The 26,904-nt window shown below is 32.9% G+C and overlaps 1 protein-coding gene across 11 annotated transcripts in view; it reads left to right on the top strand.

Moving 5' to 3' along the window:
* LOC128986247 (uncharacterized protein CG45076-like) overlaps positions 1 to 26,904 on the top strand; it is a 47,854-nt gene that overhangs the window by 4,329 nt on the left and 16,621 nt on the right. For 8 of the 11 annotated variants that reach the window (XM_054406497.1, XM_054406493.1, XM_054406492.1 and 5 more), the window contains exons 2-6: positions 13,455 to 13,484; positions 19,370 to 19,558; positions 19,864 to 19,982; positions 24,358 to 24,503; positions 25,510 to 25,659. In XM_054406497.1, the coding sequence (XP_054262472.1) occupies positions 13,455 to 13,484; positions 19,370 to 19,558; positions 19,864 to 19,982; positions 24,358 to 24,503; positions 25,510 to 25,659 (634 nt within the window). The remainder of the gene's footprint in view (positions 1 to 13,454; positions 13,485 to 19,369; positions 19,559 to 19,863; positions 19,983 to 24,357; positions 24,504 to 25,509; positions 25,660 to 26,904) is intronic. The other 3 variants (XM_054406501.1, XM_054406494.1, XM_054406502.1) reach the window with 3 other exon arrangements.

Genomic DNA, 26,904 nt, shown 5'->3' with positions numbered 1-26,904 from the left:
AAAAATATGTTACAAAAATAACAATTTAGTGATCCACGATAAAAAAATATAAGAATTTCTTGGCTTTGCTCAATTTTTTTAAACAACTTCCAATAAAAGCTATACCTACCTATAAAATGCAAAGCTCTCACTGGCTGCCTGACTCACTCATCACTAATTCTCCTTCTTTCAATTTACAGTACCTAGACAACTGAAATTTGGTACACCTATTCTTTAGGCATTAAATAGGAAAACCAAGTAGTTTTTATTCTGATCTGACTTTCGGGCTCCGCTCCATTCGCTCTGGAGTTTCCCATGTTAACTTTATAATTTTTCAATTTTCATATTTATTCATATTCATATTCATAAAATGAATTAGTGGATCCTAACTGCTGTTTCAATCAAACAAGTTGGTTCTATGATGTTCAATAGCATTATAAAGTTACAAGGTTTACCAACAAGGGGCAACACTATTAACTTTTTGTTTGAATTTATGGTTATTGAACAGCTCATTTGAAAAAAAAAAAAACAGCAACAAAAAACTGTGATACACATTGAGAACTGTAATAGCTATTTACCTTACAAGTGTAGTAAGAGCGTTTTTACATCACGCAGGTGAATGTTGTGCAACGAGCGGAAGCGAGTTGCAAAATTTACCGAAGTGATGTAAACACGCTCTTGCGTAACGTGTAACGTACAAGATTTTACCTGACCCGACAATATACAGGAGGTTACGAACAATATTTTTCATTATCCATTTCACTCATCTTCTAACAGTAACGTTCATTTACAAACAAAAGCTAGGTTAGGAAAATTCTTCAAAACATAACAATAAAATTCAAGCGCACAGCTGATTTCTAGCGTTGAACGTCGTTGGCTCCATAGAGGTATATTTTTAACCGACTTCCCCACTACCAACAAAAGGAGGAGGTTCTCAATTTGTTTGTGGCGATGTTTTTTTTTTCTATGTATGTTCACCAATTTCTCTGTGATTCTTTTACCGATCAGTGTGGTTCCACCACCAAAATAACCAGGAGAGTTTCTATTTGGTACCTTATATATTATATTTAAGTATAATATTTGTTTAAGTGAAAAATTCTGAAAACCTTAAATATTCAACATTTGCTTTGTTTACATTTGTGCAGATTGTTTACATTTGTGAAGAGAAGGCAATAAATAATATAAAGATTCCTACAGCTGTTAGTTGAAACCATTTAAATGAAGCTACAGACAATTCTTCATGAAACAGTTGCTTCATATTGATCAATAAACTATTTCTTGCCATGGAGCCTAAATGAATTACATTAAGATAATTTATTTTTGTAAAAAAAATACAACCGACTTCAAACGCTCTAAAAAGGATGAAATAATTTCAATAAAGTAAACTTTTGTATTAGGCAAGCTCACGTATTTTAAGTCGGCGCGGCTCTATGATGAGTTTTGATACAAAATTGAAAGAGGGTGTCCATATTGCAGGTGACTATCTATAACTAAAGGTGTTAATCTGCATGTATTTTTCATAGTTATGCGTTAAGTGTTATTTTATTACCGTAATCAGAGATCGGCATTATAGTGGTATTAACGAGTATCTTTAAAAATATTATAACGCATTTAAATGTTTCTAACATTGAAAAGTAACGTTTTAATACTAAACTAGCTTCTTTCCCTATCATAATATCAAACTAAATTATTTTCCTATTCATATAGAACATTTGTGTGTGTTATTTTCATAATGAATTTATTCTGAAGTAAACAAAAAATACAAGAAAATATTTTCTTTAATATATAAACAAAACAGTTCAGTGTTCTTTATCCATTTATGTTATCCAGCTAAAATTTATTTATTTTCAAAATACACACACAATATTTGATTTCAATCATATTTGCAGTTTGAGCCACGCCGACTTGAAATACGTGAGCTTGCCTAATAAAAAAGTTTACTTTATTGAAATTATTTCATCCTTTTTAGAGCGTTTGAAGTCGGTTGTATTTTTTTTACAAAAATAAATTATTTCATGATTTTTAGTGACTGTATAATTTTTTATATATTAATTACTTGAGGATTTTTTATAAGCAAAACTGTTTGAAACAATGAAAAGTTTCACAGAACAATCATTATTTTAAAACTGCTTGAGTCACCTGTTCAGGTTACATAATCAATGGGTATGAAAATAAACATCTTTAGATATTCCTTAAGAAAGAAAGAGTTGTCCATTACATTAGGCCTAATGAAAAACTAATTGTCTTTTCTAGATACATTGAAATGTCAGACATCATCGTTTCCTGCAATCGGTGTACTTCTACATTATAAAAAGAAATACAGTAACGTCTCAAGCCTTTTGGAACCATATGAAAGTTATTCCTCAGCTACTAGCACTAAAAAATCTCTCAAAAGTGGAAAATTGGTCGTTAACACCATAGTACCTTTCGTATAGTACCTTTGGAAAATATTATATGAAAGATTGGTTCAGCTAAAAGTGGTGCAAGCCATGTAGGTGGTTTTGTTTGATCAATATATAGCCTAGTCGAAATTGCAAATCATCTTCCTCTAGGACTTTCCGAAGCAGGCATAATAGTATTGATATGTTATAGTAACTGGGTAGAGAATATTAATAAACATTCCACATCTGCAAATGAAATATGTATATGAAAGATTGGTTCAGCTAAAAGTGGTGCAAGCCATGTAGGTGGTTTTGTTTGATCAATATATAGCCTAGTCGAAATTGCAAATCATCTTCCTCTAGGACTTTCCGAAGCAGGCATAATAGTATTGATATGTTATAGTAACTGGGTAGAGAATATTAATAAACATTCCACATCTGCAAATGAAATATGTATATGAAAGATTGGTTCAGCTAAAAGTGGTGCAAGCCATGTAGGTGGTTTTGTTTGACCAAGATATAGCCTAGTCGAAATTGCAAATCATCTTCCTCTAGGACTTTCCGAAGCAGGCATAATAGTATTGATATGATATGGTAACTGGGTAGAGAATATCAATAAACATTCCACATCTACAAATGCATGTTTAGTAATTAAAATATCTAACACTTTTAAGACAATTGACGATTATGCACTGTCACACTTCTTAGGTTGTGTAAGGAATAATTGCATTTGATTTATATTTAGACCTGTTTTACAAATGCTTTGGTTTTCACAATACACCTTTATTTGTCAATATCATACAGCTATTCACTGAAACATATATGTTTTTGTAAGTCAGAATATTCAATACTAAAAACAGAATTACTGTATACACAAATCAGGTCAAACGTTAAAATACATTTTTTATAGTAACCAAAACAAAATGCATTTTTCTTAATGTAATTCATTTAGGCTCCATGGCAAGAAATAGTTTATTGATCAATATGAAGCAACTGTTTCATGAAGAATTGTCTGTAGCTTCATTTAAATGGTTTCAACTAACAGCTGTAGGAATCTTTATATTATTTATTGGCTTCTCTTCACAAATGTAAACAATCTGCACAAATGTAAACAAAGCAAATGTTGAATATTTAAGGTTTTCAGAATTTTTCACTTAAACAAATATTATACTTAAATATAATATATAAGGTACCAAATAGAAACTCTCCTGGTTATTTTGGTGGTGGAACCACACTGATCGGTAAAAGAATCACAGAGAAATTGGTGAACATACATAGAAAAAAAAAACATCGCCACAAACAAATTGAGAACCTCCTCCTTTTGTTGGTAGTGGGGAAGTCGGTTAAAAAATGCATTTTGTTTTGGTTACTATAAAAAATGTATTTTAACGTTTGACCTGATTTGTGTATACAGTAATTCTGTTTTTAGTATTGAATATTCTGACTTACAAAAACATATATGTTTCAGTGAATAGCTGTATGATATTGACAAATAAAGGTGTATTGTGAAAACCAAAGCATTTGTAAAACAGGTCTAAATATAAATCAAATGCAATTATTCCTTACACAACCTAAGAAGTGTGACAGTGCATAATCGTCAATTGTCTTAAAAGTGTTAGATATTTTAATTACTAAACATGCATTTGTAGATGTGGAATGTTTATTGATATTCTCTACCCAGTTACCATATCATATCAATACTATTATGCCTGCTTCGGAAAGTCCTAGAGGAAGATGATTTGCAATTTCGACTAGGCTATATCTTGGTCAAACAAAACCACCTACATGGCTTGCACCACTTTTAGCTGAACCAATCTTTCATATACATATTTCATTTGCAGATGTGGAATGTTTATTAATATTCTCTACCCAGTTACTATAACATATCAATACTATTATGCCTGCTTCGGAAAGTCCTAGAGGAAGATGATTTGCAATTTCGACTAGGCTATATATTGATCAAACAAAACCACCTACATGGCTTGCACCACTTTTAGCTGAACCAATCTTTCATATAATATTTTCCAAAGGTACTATACGAAAGGTACTATGGTGTTAACGACCAATTTTCCACTTTTGAGAGATTTTTTAGTGCTAGTAGCTGAGGAATAACTTTCATATGGTTCCAAAAGGCTTGAGACGTTACTGTATTTCTTTTTATAATGTAGAAGTACACCGATTGCAGGAAACGATGATGTCTGACATTTCAATGTATCTAGAAAAGACAATTAGTTTTTCATTAGGCCTAATGTAATGGACAACTCTTTCTTTCTTAAGGAATATCTAAAGATGTTTATTTTCATACCCATTGATTATGTAACCTGAACAGGTGACTCAAGCAGTTTTAAAATAATGATTGTTCTGTGAAACTTTTCATTGTTTCAAACAGTTTTGCTTATAAAAAATCCTCAAGTAATTAATATATAAAAAATTATACAGTCACTAAAAATCATGAAATAATTTATTTTTGTAAAAAAAATACAACCGACTTCAAACGCTCTAAAAAGGATGAAATAATTTCAATAAAGTAAACTTTTTTATTAGGCAAGCTCACGTATTTCAAGTCGGCGTGGCTCAAACTGCAAATATGATTGAAATCAAATATTGTGTGTGTATTTTGAAAATAAATAAATTTTAGCTGGATAACATAAATAGATAAAGAACACTGAACTGTTTTGTTTATATATTAAAGAAAATATTTTCTTGTATTTTTTGTTTACTTCAGAATAAATTCATTATGAAAATAACACACACAAATGTTCTATATGAATAGGAAAATAATTTAGTTTGATATTATGATAGGGAAAGAAGCTAGTTTAGTATTAAAACGTTACTTTTCAATGTTAGAAACATTTAAATGCGTTATAATATTTTTAAAGATACTCGTTAATACCACTATAATGCCGATCTCTGATTACGGTAATAAAATAACACTTAACGCATAACTATGAAAAATACATGCAGATTAACACCTTTAGTTATAGATAGTCACCTGCAATATGGACACCCTCTTTCAATTTTGTATCAAAACTCATCATAGAGCCGCGCCGACTTAAAATACGTGAGCTTGCCTAATACAAAAGTTTACTTTATTGAAATTATTTCATCCTTTTTAGAGCGTTTGAAGTCGGTTGTATTTTTTTTACAAAAATAAATTATTTTAAGTTAAGCACTCAATGTTATTTAAATGGGTTTCATTACATCACCGAGTGAGTTTTTTTCAACTTTACATCACTCGAGAAGTAACGAAGTTGTATACATAACGCTTGGGATAGGCTTATTGACTTTATTTTTTCAAAATTGTTATAAAAAAGTGTCGTGTTTGTTTTTCTCACAAATGATATCTGAAAACGGAGTAGCGAGTTCATAATTTTAGTGCATTACTGATCAAGTCAAAGACTTGGGTGGAATGAACTACTAATATAGATATCAATGTTTGGAGTAGGCTATGTCAATAACGGGAAAACTACTTGACCAATTGAGCTGATTTTTTCAAGGAATAGAGCCAATATAACCACAGGCTTAATGGAGATATTTATCTTTTATTTTAATACTCTCCCAGGGCTCAGCTTATTAAATCCTATGTTGTTTTTCAAAGTAACCAAGAAAAGCCCCTTGAAAGACCACTCAACCCGGTACAGCAATCAATAGTTCTTTAATGCTTATGAAGTCTCACAAGTTGGAGCCCACGGGTAACAGTTAGTAGTTCATAAAGCCTAAAGATTAATAATATTTTATTTAGACCTTTACACTAATATCAAAAGACCCAATGTTATAAACATAATATGACATTTATGGATAGCTTAAAATTAAAAACAATTCTCAAACGTTTGTCACAGTAGTTGTCACGGTTGCTCCAGGCCTGGGCAGTTCCAATAGTGTTCCCTACACAACTAAATTTAGCCTCTGCCTTGCACGTCATACTCCCACCTCCTCTTGAAATCAGATATCCTCCAGCCATCACCATACTGGCATACTAGCCCATTTATTTTGCTATGAATTAAAACGTATCTTAAAATTCCTAAATCATTAAACACAAAAAATAACAACAAAGAAAAACAAAACATAAAAGTACAAGGTCTTAATTCAATCTTTGGAGCTTTATACCTATGGATTTCACAAGTAATTCAAATGAAAACAATGAAATTAATTGCCAGTTTGCTTCATAAATTAACTATCCTGGGCTACACAGTCCCATACTTTCCTCAGCCACCTTTAAACCTCCCACGCTAACTAACCATGACTTCAGTATTAATTATATCTCAATGGTAAACAACTTTTAAAGGACAATTAACACTTCCATCTTTTCCTACTCTATTATGTATAGCCTACAAGTCGTACTGTTCTTTCGTGGTTAGTAGCAGCATTTACACTGGTTGGTCTATTTACAACAAATATTTTGCTGTTAAATATGGTGTAAACGTGGCTTAGAAAAGTATTCTAAACAGATTTTTCAAACTTCTTGTGGAAATCTCTATGTTGTAAACACTAAAAATAAAAATAAATTTGAAACATCAAAATGAAACTGGGGTTCTTTGATTTGTTGTAAACCTTTAATTCTTTATAATAGTACGTATTATAAATTAAAACTAGGATAAACAGGTTTAAATGAAATGAAAATACTTCTTTATTGAGGCGAACTTAGGACCTCGGTCCTTTCTTACAGGATAATGTTTCCCAGTAAGGGCTTTTATGAAAACTTGTTTATTTTTTTATATTTTATATTGGCGTGCAACGTCCCCAGAATAAACTGATTTAAGTTTGATGATAAAGCGGTATTTTGATTTGATTTCTCAAAGAAAATACAGAGTCACAAAATCAGAGATTAGGATGATATTTGTGATCAATGAAAAAATATGTGAATAATATATACTTAGATAGGAGTTAAAATACACACACGCACGGAGATTTTGTCAATGTTTACAAGAAATTCACAGAAACAGAAATAACTGTGACAACATTCCTGAAATCATCTGTCAGAAATAGCTCTGTCTTGGCAATTAAGCTGTCTTTTTTACGTAAATTTGTGTTCAGTACACATTACATTTTAGGGATACTGGTGTCAAAGATATACTGTAGCGGGAGCATGAGCATGGACATGGTTAAAGAGTAATTAATATTCTGTAAAATAAACAGCATCAGCTACTTCAAATAAAGGACACTAACGTGCAATCGTAAGGGCTAATTACTACTTTTCAAGCTGTAAGGTTATCAGGTCATATATTTTTCATATGTTAGGATACTCTCTTATACTGACAGTGAAAGTGAAAATAATGATGCAGTAAAAAAACGTTTTCAAAGTTTTGTTCAGATCCAGTGGTGAACTATACCTATCTGGACACGGAAAAACTATTTAAGAATCTGTAAAATCATAACAGTGTATTTATTTAATCTAAGACATAAAATTGATGATGAGTTGAAACGCTTAAATAACTCGCCTGCTTTGCTGTACATACGCTTCGCCTCGCTTGTGCCTAGTTGACGATGGTAACGGAGGCTGTTGCGTTTTCAGAGGCGCGAAGTTCCGTGGCACAAATGCCCCACTGTCCCCCGACCTAGCCAGGTCCCTCCGCCAGTGACTGTGTTTGGCAGGACCCCCAACACAACCCTGGGCCCCCGTGGTGATGTAGTGGAACGTACCCATCGCCGTATCACCTACACCACCATCCCCTACATCTACAAGGAATACTAACTCCCCTCGATGCTGCTCACTAACACTCATCATGCAACTGATATCAGAGTCAATGTAACATTACACTCATTACAACATCACTAATTCACCATTACAACACATTCTACTCTCACCGTGCAGTACAGGGAGCCCGTAAACCATGTTGCTATTCTATACTTGTATCTATCCTAAAACTATCAGAAGCCTTACAAGACTCCTTAACTGTTTTCTTAAGACTTTTACTACTATCAACATCCAAATCATTGAAGCAAAATACCAATATATCTTTAAAAGAAATGGAATAAGCGAAACGAATTTATCCAAGCACCTTCGTGAGGATCTGGTGGATAGTTGACACAACCCGCATAACAATAAATGTGACATTTCCAGTAATGTTGATAGCACGACTACCAATCTCCCAAGACCTGTTCTGCACGGTGACAGTTTAGTTCGTTACGACTCCAACGAGCGATGAGATATTCACGACATTACGAAAACAAAACACAGTACAGTACAAATGCTTTTCATACATTAGGAGCTATACTTATTGTAATATTCATATTGAAGAACAATTATAATGTGATTCCACATTTTGGAATGTTTCAGACACAGATTACAATAGTTTTGCTACTTATAAAAGAGACTATTTTTATACACTAATAAAAGTTGTTAGTATACACTGTGGTTTCATTAAACTATCCTAAAAAGTTGTTTGTTCTCGTAATTTAAGCAATTAGTATACAGATGTTCTTGATTTGTTTACAAAACTTATGTAACTCTACAAGAACCAAAAATATTAACTAAAGAAGTTGAGAAAACAGTTGTTACTGTTACACAACTCTGTGAGAGTTACATTTCCAAAAATCATTATCTTAGAAACAATATTCAAACTAATTTCTGCTATCTGATTCACTGCGTGCATAATACATAATCAGCTATTTACTTATTATGAAGGAGAAAGATCTGCTACTCAAGCTTACCTTCAACAAAGTTAGCATTTTTTTTAATGCATCAATGGTTAACACAAAAACTCTTAAGTCTCTACTCGAAAGAGCTATGTTCATTCTGATAATGCAGATCCAAAGAGGAGAACTAAAAATTAGAAATGAGCCAAAATAAAGTATGAGTTAGTCGAAAAAATGTTGGTGGTAAAACAGAAACCAGAGTCATTATCTTTTAAATTTGTCCCATTTTTCATGTTTTTCCTTTTATATCATTACCTCTCGTTAAAAGGTGATGAACCATAGGTGATGTTTTTTCTCCATAAAAACTCACCCTGTACTTGTTTCATTATGTTAAACACAGTAAAATATAAGACACGTTGTTTAAATTCAGCTTATCACTAAGACAAGTTCACACTGTAACAAGTAACAGCGTTTTATTACATACTGTACAACATAAAACAGTTGTTAAGCTTATTGTAAACTTGGTGTAAGTTTGAGTATCTCAATCTTGACCCAATGGTTAGTCAAGTTCTAGTTCCACCAACAGTAGGTGGTCAAGGTTATTCAAACATTACCTGACCTGACACTCTGACTGTTATAGTAACACAATACAACACCAATATTCATGTTGGATACTAGCCAGGCGGACAGTCCAATACAGGCTGTTGTGTATTTATACTGGGACAACTTATTGTGTATTCAACATTGTGTCAAGTGAAAAATACATTTATCTATTTTACTGACTATGCCTTTAGCCTTAGCCTGACAAAATTTATATCGATTTCCATATCACATAAAATCATCATTTAAGTTCAATTGTATGCTGTGCTCATATTATGGTTGAGGATTTTCATTATTAGTTTGGTATGCCTTCCTGGAGTTAAAAAAAAAACAAGAGGTTAAACAACAGTAGTTATCAAACACATAGCTGAAAGTAAGGTTACAATACCCCGCAGCAGCAAACCTGCCGTCTAAGCGAATTTCCATTTGCCTGAATAGATTTTCAATTAAATCTATTTAAATAACATTAGGTTTAATAAGTACCTAGGTTTTCTGCTACAGGGAAACTAATAAAGTGTGTTTGTAAAATATTAATAGCTTAGTATAAAATAAATTAATTTGTCAAATTTGATCAAAACATATCCATAAACAAGCAAACGAACACTTTACAATATTCTCCATAAGAATAACATGGGAATTTTAAAATTCGAATTTTTTTATTTTCCGTAACTAATAACTGTACAAAAACACTTTGATATACTGAATTATTTTTTTCTAAGCTCTTTAAAAAGTTCTAGAAAGAATTTAGGAAATTTTATGTTTTGAGGGTCAAAAATTAGACAAAACCAATTTTAACCCCATAAAGCCCCCCGTAAAACCACGTTCTCATGGTCCGATCATGCTGGTTCACGAACTCATCTAAGTTTATCCCGTCTTACATCTTTAAACCAAATTTCATTAAACCGGATACAAATTACTCAAGTTATCGCGTTGACGAACACATATATAACTTTATATACATATATACATTTGAACGAATGGTGTTTTTGGTCCCGGGCCTAGCTAGGTCTTATCGTGCCAATAGCTACTTCCCTATATGTAAATTTGCTAAAAAGAGGTTGAGATAAGACAACTTATTAGTTATACAAGTTTTAGGAGATTAAAAGTATAATTTAGTCAAGAAAGAAACATTTATTGAAGGACATTTAACAAGGATTTAATGTTATGTACTACTATTCACCATTCATGTATTTTCAAAATAATTCAATATTTGGTCCCTTGAAATCTTAAGGGTTGTACAATCAAGACAAGCCAAAAAGTATTACAAACTAAGATTTCTTTCATAACTGTGAATGCCAGTTGAGCGGAGCGATTGCATTTCATGATTTTTAATAAAACAATAAATTAAAACAATGTTTACAAATATAACAAGACTATTTAATTAATTTAACTTATTAGTTTGTCTCAGAACTATCAAGAACAATCATTTATAACAAAATGCCATAAGTAAAGATGTGAGCTAGATAGGCCCAAGGCGTATGAAAGCCTTTCATACGCCTTGAGATAGGCCTACATATTATTCTTTGTATCGTTAATTTTTCTATGTTTGCTTGTTGCCATTTGGTAAACCAACCGTTTTGGTTGAACCCTACAAATCGACATTTTCTCAATCTTGGCCGGATTAGACAATTCAGGCAGAACTAATTCTGCATGGATCCATATGATTATCAGATGTTATTGTTTTAGGCTTACCTGCTTTGCTTTGAGATAATTTCACAGTTTCACCATATCTATGTTTTTTTTTACATTTTGTACATTTAACATTATGAAAAGCCAAAAAGATTTTCATGCAAGTGTTCTACATTCAATTATCTCAAAACATTTACAGAAGTAGTTGTTTGTGCGTTTCGGGCGTTTATAGCTCGTTTTCATTTTCTACAAACATAAGACAGTTTTTAAAATTCATTCTGAAATTTTCCTTAATATGACACTCTTATGCGAATTAGGAACTCTTCTTGTAAAACGAAAACGCAAAAACTACTTTAGGTTTACTTATTTGGGCAATTATATATCCCAAGTCGTTGCCAAAATGCTGATCAATTCAACATGACGATCAAGTGTGTTGCCAACACGATACTATCATCAAAATTATTTCAAATTTTACAATAGGTTGGAAAGTATAGAATGCGGCGTTGTTTCAACTAAGTTATAGACCGCGTGTTTTGTTTATTATATCAGACTTACAATATGCTTTATTCTTTAAAAACACATTATTAAAATAGTTTGTTTAGCTATCAATTATTAAATCTTTGCTATCAAATACATGTGGTTATATTTAGTCGACATTGGCACACTCAAACGTTTTCACATTAAACTTCACGATAGGAAAAGAACTTTACTTGCACTGTTTAAAGTAAATAATAAGACAGCATCTTCATAATAGCCTATTTAGATAAAAATATTGATTTGGTAATACCTAGTAAATTAAACTGCTGATTCATAAACCGTAGTTGTTTTTACTCCCAATTATATAAGATAAATATTATTTGTTTTTACCTAATTTAGATTACATAGATAAAAGTTTTAAAATAACTATAACTATAACTATTCGATCAGTGATAGTTTTCAAATGACATATAATACTTTCTTTGTATTATTTGATCAGTGGTCATCATCCGAATCTTTATCCTTTGCACTGTTTTAGGTCGTATATTGGCTTGACATTAAACATGTGCTATGATTTTTTTTTATATTTACGTGGTTATTTTCTAACCCTCATGGCAACCCATAAGGCCAATGTTAAAATTTAAAAACCGTATGTAACTTTTAAATTAAATAGACATTATTAAAAATTGAAATTGCTCCCTCTTAAACCATCCAAACATTTATCGAAACAACTTTGGTAAGTTTGGCTGGAATATGTTCAGCCGTTATTGTGCGATAGTGTTAGAAAGTTTGCATTGAAGCCGATCCCAAAGAGCTTTGCTTCGCTCCGCTCAAATATGGCAGTGATTAAAACTTAGCGTTTAATTGTAGTTTGTTGTCTAACTAACATTTTCATGCATTAAGTATCTAGGAAAAAAATAATTTGCACTTAGGGGAATTAAAAAAGATCCACATAATGAAAACAACTATTACAAATTCAGTTTAAGTTAAGACTGTTGGCAATTGAAATGCAATGATAGTACATAGTAGCTGTGATGTGTCTATTAGTGGAGAGTAAGACGTGACGGGGTTGTTTTAGACGCCGAGACACTACGTGGTTACTGACACCCCCCAGCGAGATCGCCGCGCCGAGGAACAGTACTCATACTCTTACTCTTCCCAGGCCGAGACTTCCCGTCCCGGCTCCTCTGTCCCCTCACGTTCCTACTCCTCCAGCTCGGAGCGAGTAGTTCGCTCCTCAGGATCCGGTCCCGGCTCAAACTACAATTACACCACAGAGCGCTCCTCTCGCTCTGGAGACTACCCAGGCTCCTACCACTCCTCCTACTCCTCTACTACCAGCGGTAGGCTCCCCCACGGCACCACCTACCGTCACTTCTCATACCGCGTCTAGATACCACAGACCTATATACACCGCTTCTAGACTAGCTTTCTGCATTTAGACCACATCGCACTGATGTTAGCTATAGATAACACATATTTGTTACAATGTAGTTGTATTGTATTTTAATCGCACAAATAATTATTTTTGTATTTATTAAATATCTCTAGATAAGAAGTTCAAATAGAATATAATAATATTTAAATAGGTTTATAATTTTTCTAAACATTAGGAACATTTAAAACTAATAAAGTTATGTTTTGAAAGCGTGAATCTGTTGCATAACAAACACTAACGTACGAGGTTAGCGAGAGAAGCGTCTAAAACAGCCCCAAACCGTCAAAAGATAGAAGCTCTTGTGTGACTTGCCCTTGTGTGTTTCCTTGTTCTCGCTCCTTCTTCACCTTACCTTCTCGGCTCTGGACATTCAGCTTGTTCCTCACTATGGCGGCATCGTGCAGGTGAGTCAACCAGACATTGCGCTGTACATATTAAGGCATCTGATTTTAAAATAATAAGGATTGACAATCACTAATACTTTGTATTTGACGTGTTATTGTTAATAGTTTTAAGCTGGCATTTTTTACGGTTAAACTATTTACGGTAACTAATTCTTACCAAGCTTGTTCTAATGTGTTATTACTCTGTTTTATTTTTTCTCTAAAAATAATATTGTAGGTACTCACATTATTGGTTAGATAATATCCAAGCCAATTTTTTTTTTAAAGAACAAAATGTATGCTGGGTGAAATAAAATAGTGTATTCAGCTTTGTGCCTTTTTAGAGGCACAAGATAGTAGTACATTGTTGAAATTAAATGGGGTTGAGTTAAATGGAATGAGGACTGAAGGCGGAAGGATATGCCTGCTTAATATGACCATGTATAATATTTTATAGTTTATGGATTATTACTTGAAACTGATTATTTTTATAATCCCTTTTACGTAATATCATTGACTATTGATTAATAGTCAAAGTTAATATTCAGTTTTGATTTTCATCTGAGAAATTTGATTTAGTAAGTTGTAGACACTTGACAGAATTTACATTATAAGTGTTCTACTTTTTAGAGAAAGATGTAACAATAATACAACTTAAAGCTGTGTTTGTACAAAAGTATTTTACATAGTTTAATGCATAGCTATATCATGTTAAGGATATTGAATCATAATATATGGTTATTTCATTGGTTTTATATCTTATACAGTAATACTTACTTTGATGAATACTTTTAGTTTGGGTATACATCAGAGGGAAACAATGCAATGTGATTGCCATGAAATACGTCGATCAACGTCACACATGCATAACCTTATACAGTATTCAATTTGTAAGTGGTATTATATTGCTAAATCCTTACAAATAAATTCATTTATATCAATATAGTTTGACAATCAACAATAGGTAATATCATTCATTGTTTTTCAGGATATAACAATATCATTTTTGAGGCCACTACAATTTTTCTGCAGATTCCTTCTTTAGTTGCTTTGGTTTTTTAAAAGGTAAACCCCATTAAAATATTTGTTGCAGTGAGTTTGGTTTATTTTTGATTGAATTTGAAAAGAACACTACCTATGGATACCACTCGTGTTGTCTTTCCCCGGATTCATTCCATTTTTAGTACTGTGTACGCAAAATGACAAAAAAACCTGTGCTATAGTAATACATTTTTGCACTCTAAAACTGTACAAGGAATAACTAACAGATTTTATTAAAACCGTTAATTATTGTATAAAGCTATGTTCAAAATGTTAATGAAATAAAACAATTTATTAGGGGGAGGGGAGTAATTTTGTTTTAGTTAAAAGAGCAGACAAGTTAACCATGCTAAAATAAAAAAAATATATATTGAACACTTTTGATCGATTTTTACAAGTAGTTTGCAAAAATGTATATTATGTTTGTGACACCCTGTATATTTTGTAAATATTTATGTACTGTTGTTGTAACATCTAATTTTCGTAGACAATCACTTATAATCCAAAAGGATTGAATGAATATAGTGTACAGTCTTTGTTCAATTTTCTTTAAGTTTATTACTACAGTAAATTATTTGTATTTGTGATTTGCAAAAGTATTTGTGATTATATAACATTTTGCATTGTGAGGCCCCTGTTGTAGTCTTAGGTAAGATGTTCATTTCTGTTGAGGAAACAATCTTTATGTTTGTAATACTTGTTGTTACAAGATATAGCACAGCTTTAAGAGTAAGCAAAGGAGTGTCATTTTTTAGGTGTTAATAATTTAATAAAGAATAATTTAAGGTTTTTAAATTTATTTTTTGGGAGGAAAAGGAAAGTAAATATCCTGGTTCAAATTATTTATAAACCAACCGGTATGGGACAGGTACCCAGTTAAATAACTTCTTGGTATTGGGTTTTAAATGAACATCCAATCACTGAGGGTATAAAAGGTATGCATTGGCTTTAGATGTATTTATACCACAGCAGAACAAAATTAAGGAACACTTGTGGGGTTCCTTACCAGCCACTGGAGATTTGGAGCGAGTAATAAAATTAGAGAAGTTCAAACGTCCTTATGTGGCAAAGAGAAGAAACAGCTCCCATGTCTCGTACTGAATAGTTAAGCCAAAATATTATTTACAGTGATGGCAAATATAACTAGAAATTAAAGCTGTGATATCGTTCTTCAGTCGCAGCTATCTTTCCAACAACCTAATTTGATAAACTACCAGTATAAAAGATTTTGTGGTTACTAAAATGACAGAAATGGCTGGTATAAATTAAGTCACTTCATTTTTGGATATCATGATATGCTGATGCCAAAAATACCTAGCTCAATTAACTACCCTCCAGCAACGAACCATGTCAGTCCCAAACAACAGACAGATTAAACTGCTGACATCAACAGGCTACTTTGGTTATGGTACCTTCAACTTCAGTGTTCTTTGTTGCATCACAAAGTCGTATACTATAGTATAGAGCTGTGCAGTGCACCATAAACTGACATAACATAACACCAGACTGCCAGAGCACATTGCTGACAAGCACCATGCCATCAAACAATCAGATCAGATGTAAGAATTAGTTGTCCTATGATGAAAAAAAGTCTCTGCTTGAGAAAACTTTAACTTATAAGTTACTGTAACTTGTTGGAACACAAGCTTTTCTAGGTAAGCAGCCTGATCAACATGATACGCCATGTTATTGTTTTAATTGAAGCACTCGTCTCAACTTTCAAGAAAATTGAAAAGCTTAGGCAGTAAGCTACATATCTAGCCCTGGAAGAGGAGGAAGTAACTGGCCTGGCCTCTTAAGAAAAAGATGAGCGTCCTTATGAGGGTATCCCGGAAGAGATCAACCTCAGGCTTTTATTTGACTTGGTACAAAAAAAAAAAAAAAAAAAAACTGAAAACCTGATTGAAACAATTTAAATCGATGGATGAAGTTTTATTTATTCCTCCAATAAGTTTGTAAATCAAGGATAAAAATTAGGATAGTCTCCTTCTTCTCTCGTCCATTATGCACTAGATGTGAACAAATGGCTGGAAGAACTTGTCCCTGCAAGACTTGCCTAGAAGACCATTGCTGGATATTATCTGTATCTGGGGAAGCATGGACTTATCTGGTCACTTGATCAGTGTCTCTATTAGATTGAGCTATAACATTTAAGAGGATTAAGAGAAAGCTGCTCCATAATTCTCATGGACAGCTTGATGTTCATCACCTTAGGTAAAAAATTGCTTTCAACTCAAACAGAGAGAGCAATATGCTTGGAACCTGGAACGTTACATTAATATTCATTTCATACTCCTGCCTGCCCATTTGGAATGACAAAACACTTAAAACACTGTAGTCTGATGGCACCCCTGATTGTTAACGTTGTGCATTTCCATCAGTGTTGAAGCTGTTCAAAGGTGAATTCAAGAGGGATCAATCTGTAAAATGCGTCTTTTATGACACACATACACATCCTGCCTACATAGAAATACTTTATAATCCATAACAATATAGTCGAGAACTGCACTGTTGTTGATCTTAGTATTGATTACATTCCTTCCTAGCATGATGCATGTTTTACAGTTTATTATGTTACTCATGCTACTGGTATCATTTAAAGAATGTTCAGAAATGTAAATAGGTATTTTTATATACATATATATATATATATATATAACATCAGGTATCTCGCTCACAGTCCTAGTCCAACGAGCAATAACCTTAAAAAATGTGACATTTTTACTAAGCACAAGAGGAAATGTGTACTGCACTGTACATGTATTGCAACGCAAATTTAAAAAAAATCATATTCATGTCTTTTATTTCACATATTATAAATTCATTTTATACCTTATGCAAGCAATTATTTTTTATAAGTTCAATCAATTACACTTTAACAATGTTTAAACCCATTTCAAGTTAAGCCTGAAAGCGTCAAGTACAGCAGGGAATATTGTGCGTTGCAAGGGTGGCAGTCAGCCAAACTAGATGTAACAAGTGGGCCTTTGCTTTCTAAAATAACTCTTCATAACACTGCCAAACAGTGGAAAGTGCCCAATGTGTTAAGTGTGTTCATTCTTGGTACTACAGGGTCTTCGAGGACCTTAAATTGTTTTATGGGCTACCAGATAGAATTTATCTTTTTTGAGTTGAACTAAGTCAGCCTTTGCCAAATTTGTTTAAGACGGGTTAGGCAATCTTTGATTCGTAAGCGTTGAGAAGCTCACTTACTTTTTGAGGTAACAGGTGAAACAACAAAGTTTCATAAACGAGACTTACGTTTATTTGCAACAAGATGCACCTATAGTATCCTGCGCAGGATTCAGTGGCCGTAGTGGGTACTACGTTTCTAGGAAGGGTTATTTATGTTTTGGCGACATTCTGTGGCCACTAGGCCACCAGGGTTGAGCAAGTGTGCGGTTTTGGGGGGTTTTGTAAAAATATGTTGCGTCTGATTGAATCATATATTTATGAAAGTTTACTCAACCTGAATTACATATTGTTCTCCATAAGTAGAGAGCATCTTACAAGTGTATTCATAGTAAACTGTGTATTTCCTAAATTACAAGAGTTAAATATTTTAATGTAACAAGTTAATTGTCATTAAATAGAATGAGTAATGCTTATTTAAAAACTTCCGGGTTTTCTCGACCACCCTTTTACATTCGGCCTGCTAATCCTTGTGATCAGTACTCTCACTATACTTCTTCACGTGTTTACACAAAGCCAGTTGGCGGGCGTGTTACCTTCCTCAGTGGCATAATGAAGGTTTTTTTTCAGAAGCACCATAAGAGTACCGTAAATATTATGTTTATGAACTAGTTTAAATGAATTCAGGTTAGGTTAGATGAATGTTATATGTTTTGTTGATTAAATGTTAGGCGAACTATTTTGTAATCATACTTTTAACACCCAAGAACATTAAAAAAAAAAGATTGTGGTCTAATGTAACGAATAGGTTTTTTTTTAAATTGTATATTGTCTATTAATTTTGTTTGGTTTAAATATACAGTTGATGTTATTGCTGTTTATATGTGTTTATATTTCTTCATGAATGTGGACTTAATGTGCATTTTAGAATATGGCAAATAAAAAAACCGCAACTAAACACACATTCACATTACTGATTTATAAACCATGCTTGCTTTTGTAAATCATTTATGTGCTTATACACTCAAGCTTTATTCAGTTTGCTTTTTAATTAATCAATTAGCATTCAACAATGTAACCACTGTAAACGCTTTCTAATTTGTTAAATAATTATAAGAACGTAATCACTCAGCATTCTGAGGTTAAAGTTGTTTTTTGAGAAACTCGCCAAAATGTTGTGTTTCAAAACATAACGTTAATTTATTAAAAACTATTTCCATCAAGGTGTTCAATTTAGTAAAATTCATTAAACTGGATATAAATGTGGTTAAAACATTCTTGTACTACTCTTTAAATACATATTCTAACAAAAACTTTTTACCTAACATATTAATATACTGCAATTTCGTTATGAATGACAATACATTTAAAATATTAATATTTTTTAAAATTCTTCACACAACCAACTGAAATCACTTCTTTTTTTTGTATGCACCAACTGAAATCACATCAGTTCATTGAAACATTACTGTCTGATTATAACTTAATTGGAAGGTGACATACATCAATTGAAAAAAGGTGAATATTGAAAACTTAAATTTTTTATTGAATTAGCTGGAAAATTATAACCAATCCTTTTGCCAACAATTAAATTATCAAAACCTTGAAAAGCAATAATGATGTAATATCCGGAAGCACTTGATGGAAAATATTCAAAAGTTAACCATTTTAAATCTAAATAATAAAAAAGTTTTAAATGTTATACCTGTAGAGAAAAGCAAGCATGTGTTTAGGCTACACCGATCAACCTGGGTAGTACGATCCCCTACAACAAGAAGCTGGTGACTCATGTAGTTGCAGTGCCATCTCATCGCACTTCACGGTCTGTCATCTGGGCAGAACTGGACCGCATCAATCACCGGCCGAGACCTCATCTGTCCTACGTACCCAAGGAAGACTTCCTCAACGACCACGCCATCGTGGTGAGTCAACACCCACTACGGCTGGAAATAAACTTGCAGGATTGATTATTTCTATTTTCCAATTAGATCTTTGAATGATCAACTAAATAATTATTGTAATACATTTTAACAATCAATCACTTTTCATCTGAAATAAAGCAAACATTCAAACAAAACCACACCCACTTAGGGCACTGGGGGAAACAGTTAAAGTGAATTCTTATTTCTCAATGAAGACATTTGAATGAAATAGAATGTAAGACTATGTAATTAACTTGTTTTAGCTTGTTTTCTTTTGTTTTGTTAGCTTGTTGTTTTTCTTACAGCATTTTGATGACGAGGCTCGAGTTATTCGAGCTCAGACAAATTCACTATTGCGTCGCCTCGCAACCCCTGTGCACCGGCCTGCCAGACCTCTGCCAATCTCTCTCGCACCATCCTACAAGTAAGGCTATCTATATATTAAGTTACCGTACATGAATTATACTTGTTGAATGTCTTTACCACAATTATTTCAGTGAAATAGTACACGTCACTCAATCTCAGAAATATACAGGGTGTTTGGTAGTCAGTGTCAAATATTTTAAGGCATTATTATGCACACAAATTGCTATTAAAATACGCAATTTGGATAGTTATATCTCACTCCTACTTCCGGCAACAGCCATTTTTAGAATTTTCTAAATTTCTTGACATTGTCTAATAAAATCTCATATTTCTCATCTTTTAACCTACATAATGATATTTTCAATGGCATTTTAGTATCTTCATTAAATTTTTTATCAAAACATCTATAATATGGTACAGCTAAACCCATTTAAAAGTTCTTAAAATTGACTTAAATAACAAATTTTGAAAAATCACAAAAAGGGTGCTACAACTCGCTTAAGAAAATTGTTTACCAAGTCGTGTTAAAAACTGTCAAATAGTATAAAAAACATCTCCACATTTTAAGCTTTAAAATGATATGCAATATGTGACATGTAATGTCAGCCTAAGGGGAGAAATATTGCTTCAAAACATAAAACATGCTTCCCAGTCATGCCTCTATTGGCTCTGGCCTGTCCTGCTAATTTCTCGAAGACTCCTATATTTTTTTGCACATTTCCTCCACATGTTTTTCAAAAGTCATTCCTTTACTTACAATCACTTATTAATCAAGCCTGACGATTCATGTTTAGCACAACAATGGTGTTTTCCAGAATTTTCGGCGCCCGCCCATCCTACCTTCCGATATAATCAAATATTCTTTTTGGAGATGAAACACATGTTTAAAACTAATATCAATAACTTCTGACCATTATTCTTGTGTACCTACCTATCATAAATAATCATACAGAGGAATGCAGGTGCCATCCCTTACAATAGATAAAATTGGATAGTATATTATTGTTCCTTCCATATTCATATCTTCCACTCATTAAATAGTATCATGTTATTTATTTTCAGTAAAACTAAGATCGTAAAAATCACAACAAATAGTGTAACTGATGTACTGTCAGTTGACTTTTAAATTCATTGAATCTATATAAACGTGTTTTGCAGTGAAACACAAATTTTTTAACCACAAAAAATAAATCTGTATAGCTCATGTTTTCATTAATTTCAATTTAAGCATAACCAGCTGTTTCAAATATTAGTGTAAATTTCAGAGTATTCAACTGTTCTGTAAATAAACATTTTCTCCCTAAGAATAACATGGGAACTTTTAAGGCAACTTAGGCAGAGCCCTGACAGAATTTCAAACATTTTTTTGTTTGTTGGAAAATTTAAATGAGACTTAAACATGGTCATCGGATGCATGGCAGCTTCAAAACAATTTTTACAAAATTCATGTTGGCCTATTAAATATATAGATAGATGAGAAGGTAAATTGACACTCCTGTGAATTAAGCTTGGTAAAGACCCTAATGTACTGACAAGCCTCTTAAAAAAACACAAAAATCAACAATATGTGGTCGTTTCTTTTAGTTTACTGGCCATTTTTTTGTGATGAACAAATAGCACTGTATTGCTCACTAGGTCAAGGTCACTTTAAACTAAGCCCCCCCCCAATTACATATTGCTTCGCTATCTTTTTAAATTTACCATGATCATAAGTTTGAGTTGTTTCAATGGCGGCCTTGAGTATGAAAACTGTGAAATCAATTCTTGCGGGAGAAATACCTCATTGCAAATTATAAGTTTGAATTTCACATTTATGCTCTGTATAGAAATCCTTATCAAGTCTGATGGTGACTGGAAAGCTTAAAAAATGATTGTTTTCAAATCTAAGCCTTTTTATTGAACTTTCCATAATCTTTGAGTCAATGCAATAATGTATGTAGCCTAAAGAGCTTTATTAGTGTATATTTTATAACACAACTTTGGTATTCACATTTTTTATTTGTAACTACACTTTTTATCAAACATACTTTACCTATTTAAATACAGGCGAGAAAAAAATACAAATGATTGTTACAAATACACTTGCAAAGTTTAGGTGCACAAATCTCTGTGAGAGACAAAATCTTGGTCTCAGAGTGTAGAGTATGGCTAACGTCCAGTATAAAAATAAAAGCAAACATTGGCCTCTATTCAACGTATGAAATTAGAAAGGTGATTCATTTATTCTACGCTCGGGGTTGTTGTTTAGGGTGTTTCTCACTAAGGAGCCCTCTTCCTTTCTTAACACATGGCCCGCCTATCTCAATCTCCTACTTCTCACTTATGCCACAATCTATTGTATGTTTTTATTGGAGGAAATAAATTCATTATTTCAATACTGGTCTTATTAAAGTTTTGTATATACGGATTTTAGTTTTCTGTGAGAGTAGGCGAGAACTCAACAATTTGTGGCATTCTTCTTCATTGTTATTCGTCAGCATTACTCCTAGGTAAGAGAAATTGTTTACTTTATAAAATTTGTGTCCTTCTACTTCTACATGATTTTCATAATTTAATTGGGTAGCTCTTCCACATTCAATTATCTTGGTTTTGTCTTCATTGATATTTAAGCCAACCTTTTTAGTGTGGTTTATGAGTTTTGAGATCATAACTTTTAGTTCTTCTTCGTTTTTGGCTACAAGTGCCACATCATCAGCAAATGCCAGGATATTTATGTTGGTTCCCATAGTAATTCCAGCTTCTAGCTTCTAGCTTCTTAACAATTTTATCCTGCTCCTGCTCTGACAAAAAATTGATTCATTGTTAATTTTTTTTTAAAGCTGTATAATGTTGGCCTTTGTTTTCGTTATGATTAATAGTCCAGTAAATATATCAGAAAATACGGGGTTGCTGTGCAAAAGGTCAGGTAGTTTTGACTTTTGTATATGTTGTTATCCTGTGCTTACATAGCACTTTTGTTATTTTTGCATAACATAAAATCCAAATCTTCCGCCTCGAGGTGACAAGGCGCGGGGGTGGGATTTAGGGATAGGAATTAGGCAGGGAGAACGGGGAAATTCCATTCAGTCCTAATGTCACAGCTTTGGAAAATGCATGACTGCCCCAGGGGGCTCAGGTTGGCTCAGGTCAGTTTCAGTCCTATTGTCGCTTTAACCCCAAGGCAAGCCGTTACCTCATGCGATTTCCGTAGAATTCAAGCGGTTTACGTAGCGTAGTGAACAAGCTAAATCCAAAGGCGAGTGAGCGCAGGGAACGAGCTCCAATGAACAGTTTAGTGAGCGTAGCGAACAAACTTAAACCAGGACGTGATTGAGCGATGCGAACGAGTTCATCTTAAAGCCGGTCTTATATGTTCTTCTCTATGCACCTGTTCTCTGGGAGAATCTTAGAATCTCTAGAAAATGTTACAGACATAATCCATTTAAGGAGAGCTTTGAAGATCAAGACAACATGCTAGCGTCAGTAAATAACTCTGAGGGTACAGGAGAGTTAAATTTTCGGCTCGATGAAGAGAACAAGGAGCATCAGTTACAGCTTGAGAGTTTCCACCCTGGCCCATGGGAAATGCAAAAACCTTAAACAGACTATTTTTGTTATTCGTAACAACTACTTCCGAAGTTTACATTTAGAATAGACTCAGTGAATCTTTAAAAAAATTGTTTCCTCTTAATAGGGCATGCATTGATTAAAAAATGTTTTAACAATTTTGTTGGACCTCTGTAGCTTATAAAAATTAAACTCCTATGAACACACTTTATTCTTTATCTCTTATTTTTTCCATACTTTCTTTTAATTTTTATTTATAGGATATAAAATAGCATACTCACTAAATCTATACGGCGCGGCGGTTGCTTCAAACAACTTTATTGTGGAAATATTGAAAACTCACAGTTTTCATAAATCTTAAGGAAATTGGTTTATTTTGACAGACTGTATTTCGGCCATTATTTACGCTACTTACTTGGTGTTTAACAGTAGTTTTACAGTGGGCTTAAACTGTCAGACATTTATCTTCCTTAAATTTAATGAAGTAATATTTTCAGTAAAACTAACTGTTCGCGAGATAGAGTGAAAAACCATAGGAGTTGTCAATTTGTTTATATTTTGTTAACAAGTGGCGCGCCGCTTGGCGCGCCTTGGTATCTCGAGGTGGAAAACTTGAATTTTATGTTATGGGGCCAACACTAACAACATATCCAAAAATCTAAACTACCCGACGTTTTGCATACCACAATGTCTTATTTTACTGGACTGTATGGTGTAGTCTCATACCCAACATGTAGAGTTATTCCATTCAGTATACAAAACATTAAATTAATTTTTGGTCTATAAAATACTATCCTAGGGCCTACAACAATATAAATGTGAGGTGGTGGTTATCATACTGTATGCCAGCTTTGTGGACGTATTTAGAAGCTTGTATGTGTTCACAGCCGTCCTGAGTATTCAGTCTCAGAGCGCATCACCTCAGACGACTACATCCACCGCATGATAGAGCCGACTCACAATGTACCTTACAATATAAATGTGCTCTCCTACTACCCGGGAGTCGAACCTGTACCAACCAGGGTGAACATCGGTGAGTAGCTCACAACACCTCTATTGTATGTTTGAAAACAGTTTTGTAAGCAAATTATAAGCTCATACTGTATTGATGGCACTATTTTATGGAGCAATAACTTTGACCTATATCAATTAAAATTGTTATAATGAGTGGTGTTTTAATCTCTTGAACATAATAAAAATAATAAAAAAAAACATACTTACTTAAAATCTTTAAAGTTTTTCTATGAAGACTAAGAATTTGTGTAGACAAATAAAATAGATATGTAATCAGATAAACCGAAGAATATATTAAAATTTTCTGCAGAGCATTTTACATGGATATAAAATGTGAATATAACATTTTATATCCATATGAACATTTTATTTTCCACTGATCACTCAATCCTTTTTACCTCAACCTAGCCTAACTACCTTTTGAGTATTATTTGAAAAATGTAGAAGACATTTTCCATCACGATTAGTAACAGTGTTTGAGCAATATTTTGTAATCTGGTATCTGATCCAGTCTTTGGGTAAAAAAGTACTTAAGGCAAAACTAAATTTGCTTACAAACTGAGATAAAGCTGGAAAATCTTAAAATACCCAAACAGAGACAACAAAGTCAGAAATAAATCCTGAAAGAAAACAACAAAAAGTACAAGTAAAGGATGGGCAAACACAACCTACCTAGACCAATAGTCGGTTATTGCAGTTTTCACTCAGAGAGAGGCCTGACACATCAATAAAACCATTACAAATTTCATTTTTTAAACCCCACTCTCTTCTTTAAATCTTTGTCCAAGAAATATATAAAAGACCTCATTGTTATTATTTGTCAAAGACTAATAATTATGGTAAACAATTATTAAAATGGTAATACCCCTCTCCTAAAAGTCATTCAATCAACAGAAACAACATGTTAACGTTTATGTAGGATACATGTATAACATTTTCACCAGAGGGTATGATAGTTTATGTTTTGTTGAAGTTGAAAATACAAAGCGTATTGTGATGAGTTAATTACAATGGTATGTTGCCAGGCAAAGGTCACCTGGCATGTGTGACGTACGCCGGTGGCCGAGCTTATCCTCGCAGAAGGGAACGCTACTCAGACAACAAGAGCATCAAGGATGAGATCAACATTCGCAGCTACTACCGAGCCCTCGACAAGCCTGACCTGTCTACCGAACGTGAGTATATCCGAGACACATTACATACTTAAGACATCATAAAATAAAACCAAATGATACGTCAAGAGTTTGGTAAGAGCAAGGAAAAAGTGTGCTATCTACTCTTTTTGGTTTTTGGGTTTATAGAAGGTATATAGAAACCATAACCACCCATCAAGACATGATTTTCAAAATAAAGCTCAATAATAATATATTATTATATTTAAAGGAAGAAGAAACCGATACAGAGTATAATGGTGGAGAAGAAACGTTTATAGCAAATGGTCCTTTAAGGAAGAAGAGGAATATAGGATTAGTAAAAAAATGGTTGTATATTGTTAAACAGTAGTTTGATGTTAGATGTCAATTTAATAATACATATTTTATGAGCATTTTATTTGATTAGAGCTGCATTCCCCAAAAATGTAGAGAACTCTTTTCCTTGTAAAGATTATAAGGGTACTCATTCCTGCAACTTGGGAGATCACATTTTCTTTTACGATGTTGCCTTTTCATTTTGATAAATGAATTACTTGCTATTGTATTATAAAACGTAAATACTTGTAACCCTAAGTACTTTTTAAAATTTTTGTTTTGTACATCATAAAAGCTGTCCTGGACTTGGCGAAAGTGTTGACAGGAAAAAACTAAACTGTAATTCAGTTTTAAATGTTGCTGATAAAACTAATACTCTTTTTTTACTTGACTTAAAAACCCTTTAACTAGGTAAAGAGGCTGCCTAGTATGCATTATTTTACTTGTAAAATATAACATCTATTTTATAAATACATTTCAACACATCTTTATCAATGTCTAGGTTGTTAGTTTATGTAAATTAGGATTCAAACTTATGTGTAACTAATTATTTATATTTCTATTGTTAATAGGGTTAAGAAATGTTTGTTTGCATTTTGGATACATTGATGATTAATGTTTGGCTGTTTTGTGTTTTGTAAATCACTGCACTATATTGTATGTTAAATAATAATGGCTGTAAATTTAGCTAGGTACTAGACTTAACTTAGCAGCTAAATTAATCAATGAATGTATGTGTTTCTCAGCAGGAAAGAAGGAGCCAGAAGTTGAAACTGCATCATAGATTCGCTAACACCCAACAGGCACTCATAACTCTAGCCTGTCTGCACTCAACTCTTTCTAAACTGTAACAAATTATCATCATTGACAACATTCAGTCATTAATGTACTACCTCTTCAAAATGTACAAACTAGTTACCATAAAACAAATGTTTTGTAATATTATTTTTT

This window comes from Macrosteles quadrilineatus, unplaced genomic scaffold (genome assembly GCF_028750875.1).
Source record: "Macrosteles quadrilineatus isolate MER2022 unplaced genomic scaffold, UCM_ALF_1.0 Scaffold_2__2_contigs__length_208266976, whole genome shotgun sequence".
In the NCBI taxonomy this organism is placed as follows: Eukaryota; Metazoa; Arthropoda; class Insecta; order Hemiptera; family Cicadellidae; genus Macrosteles; species Macrosteles quadrilineatus.
This window is presented reverse-complemented; position numbering and strand designations above follow the sequence as displayed.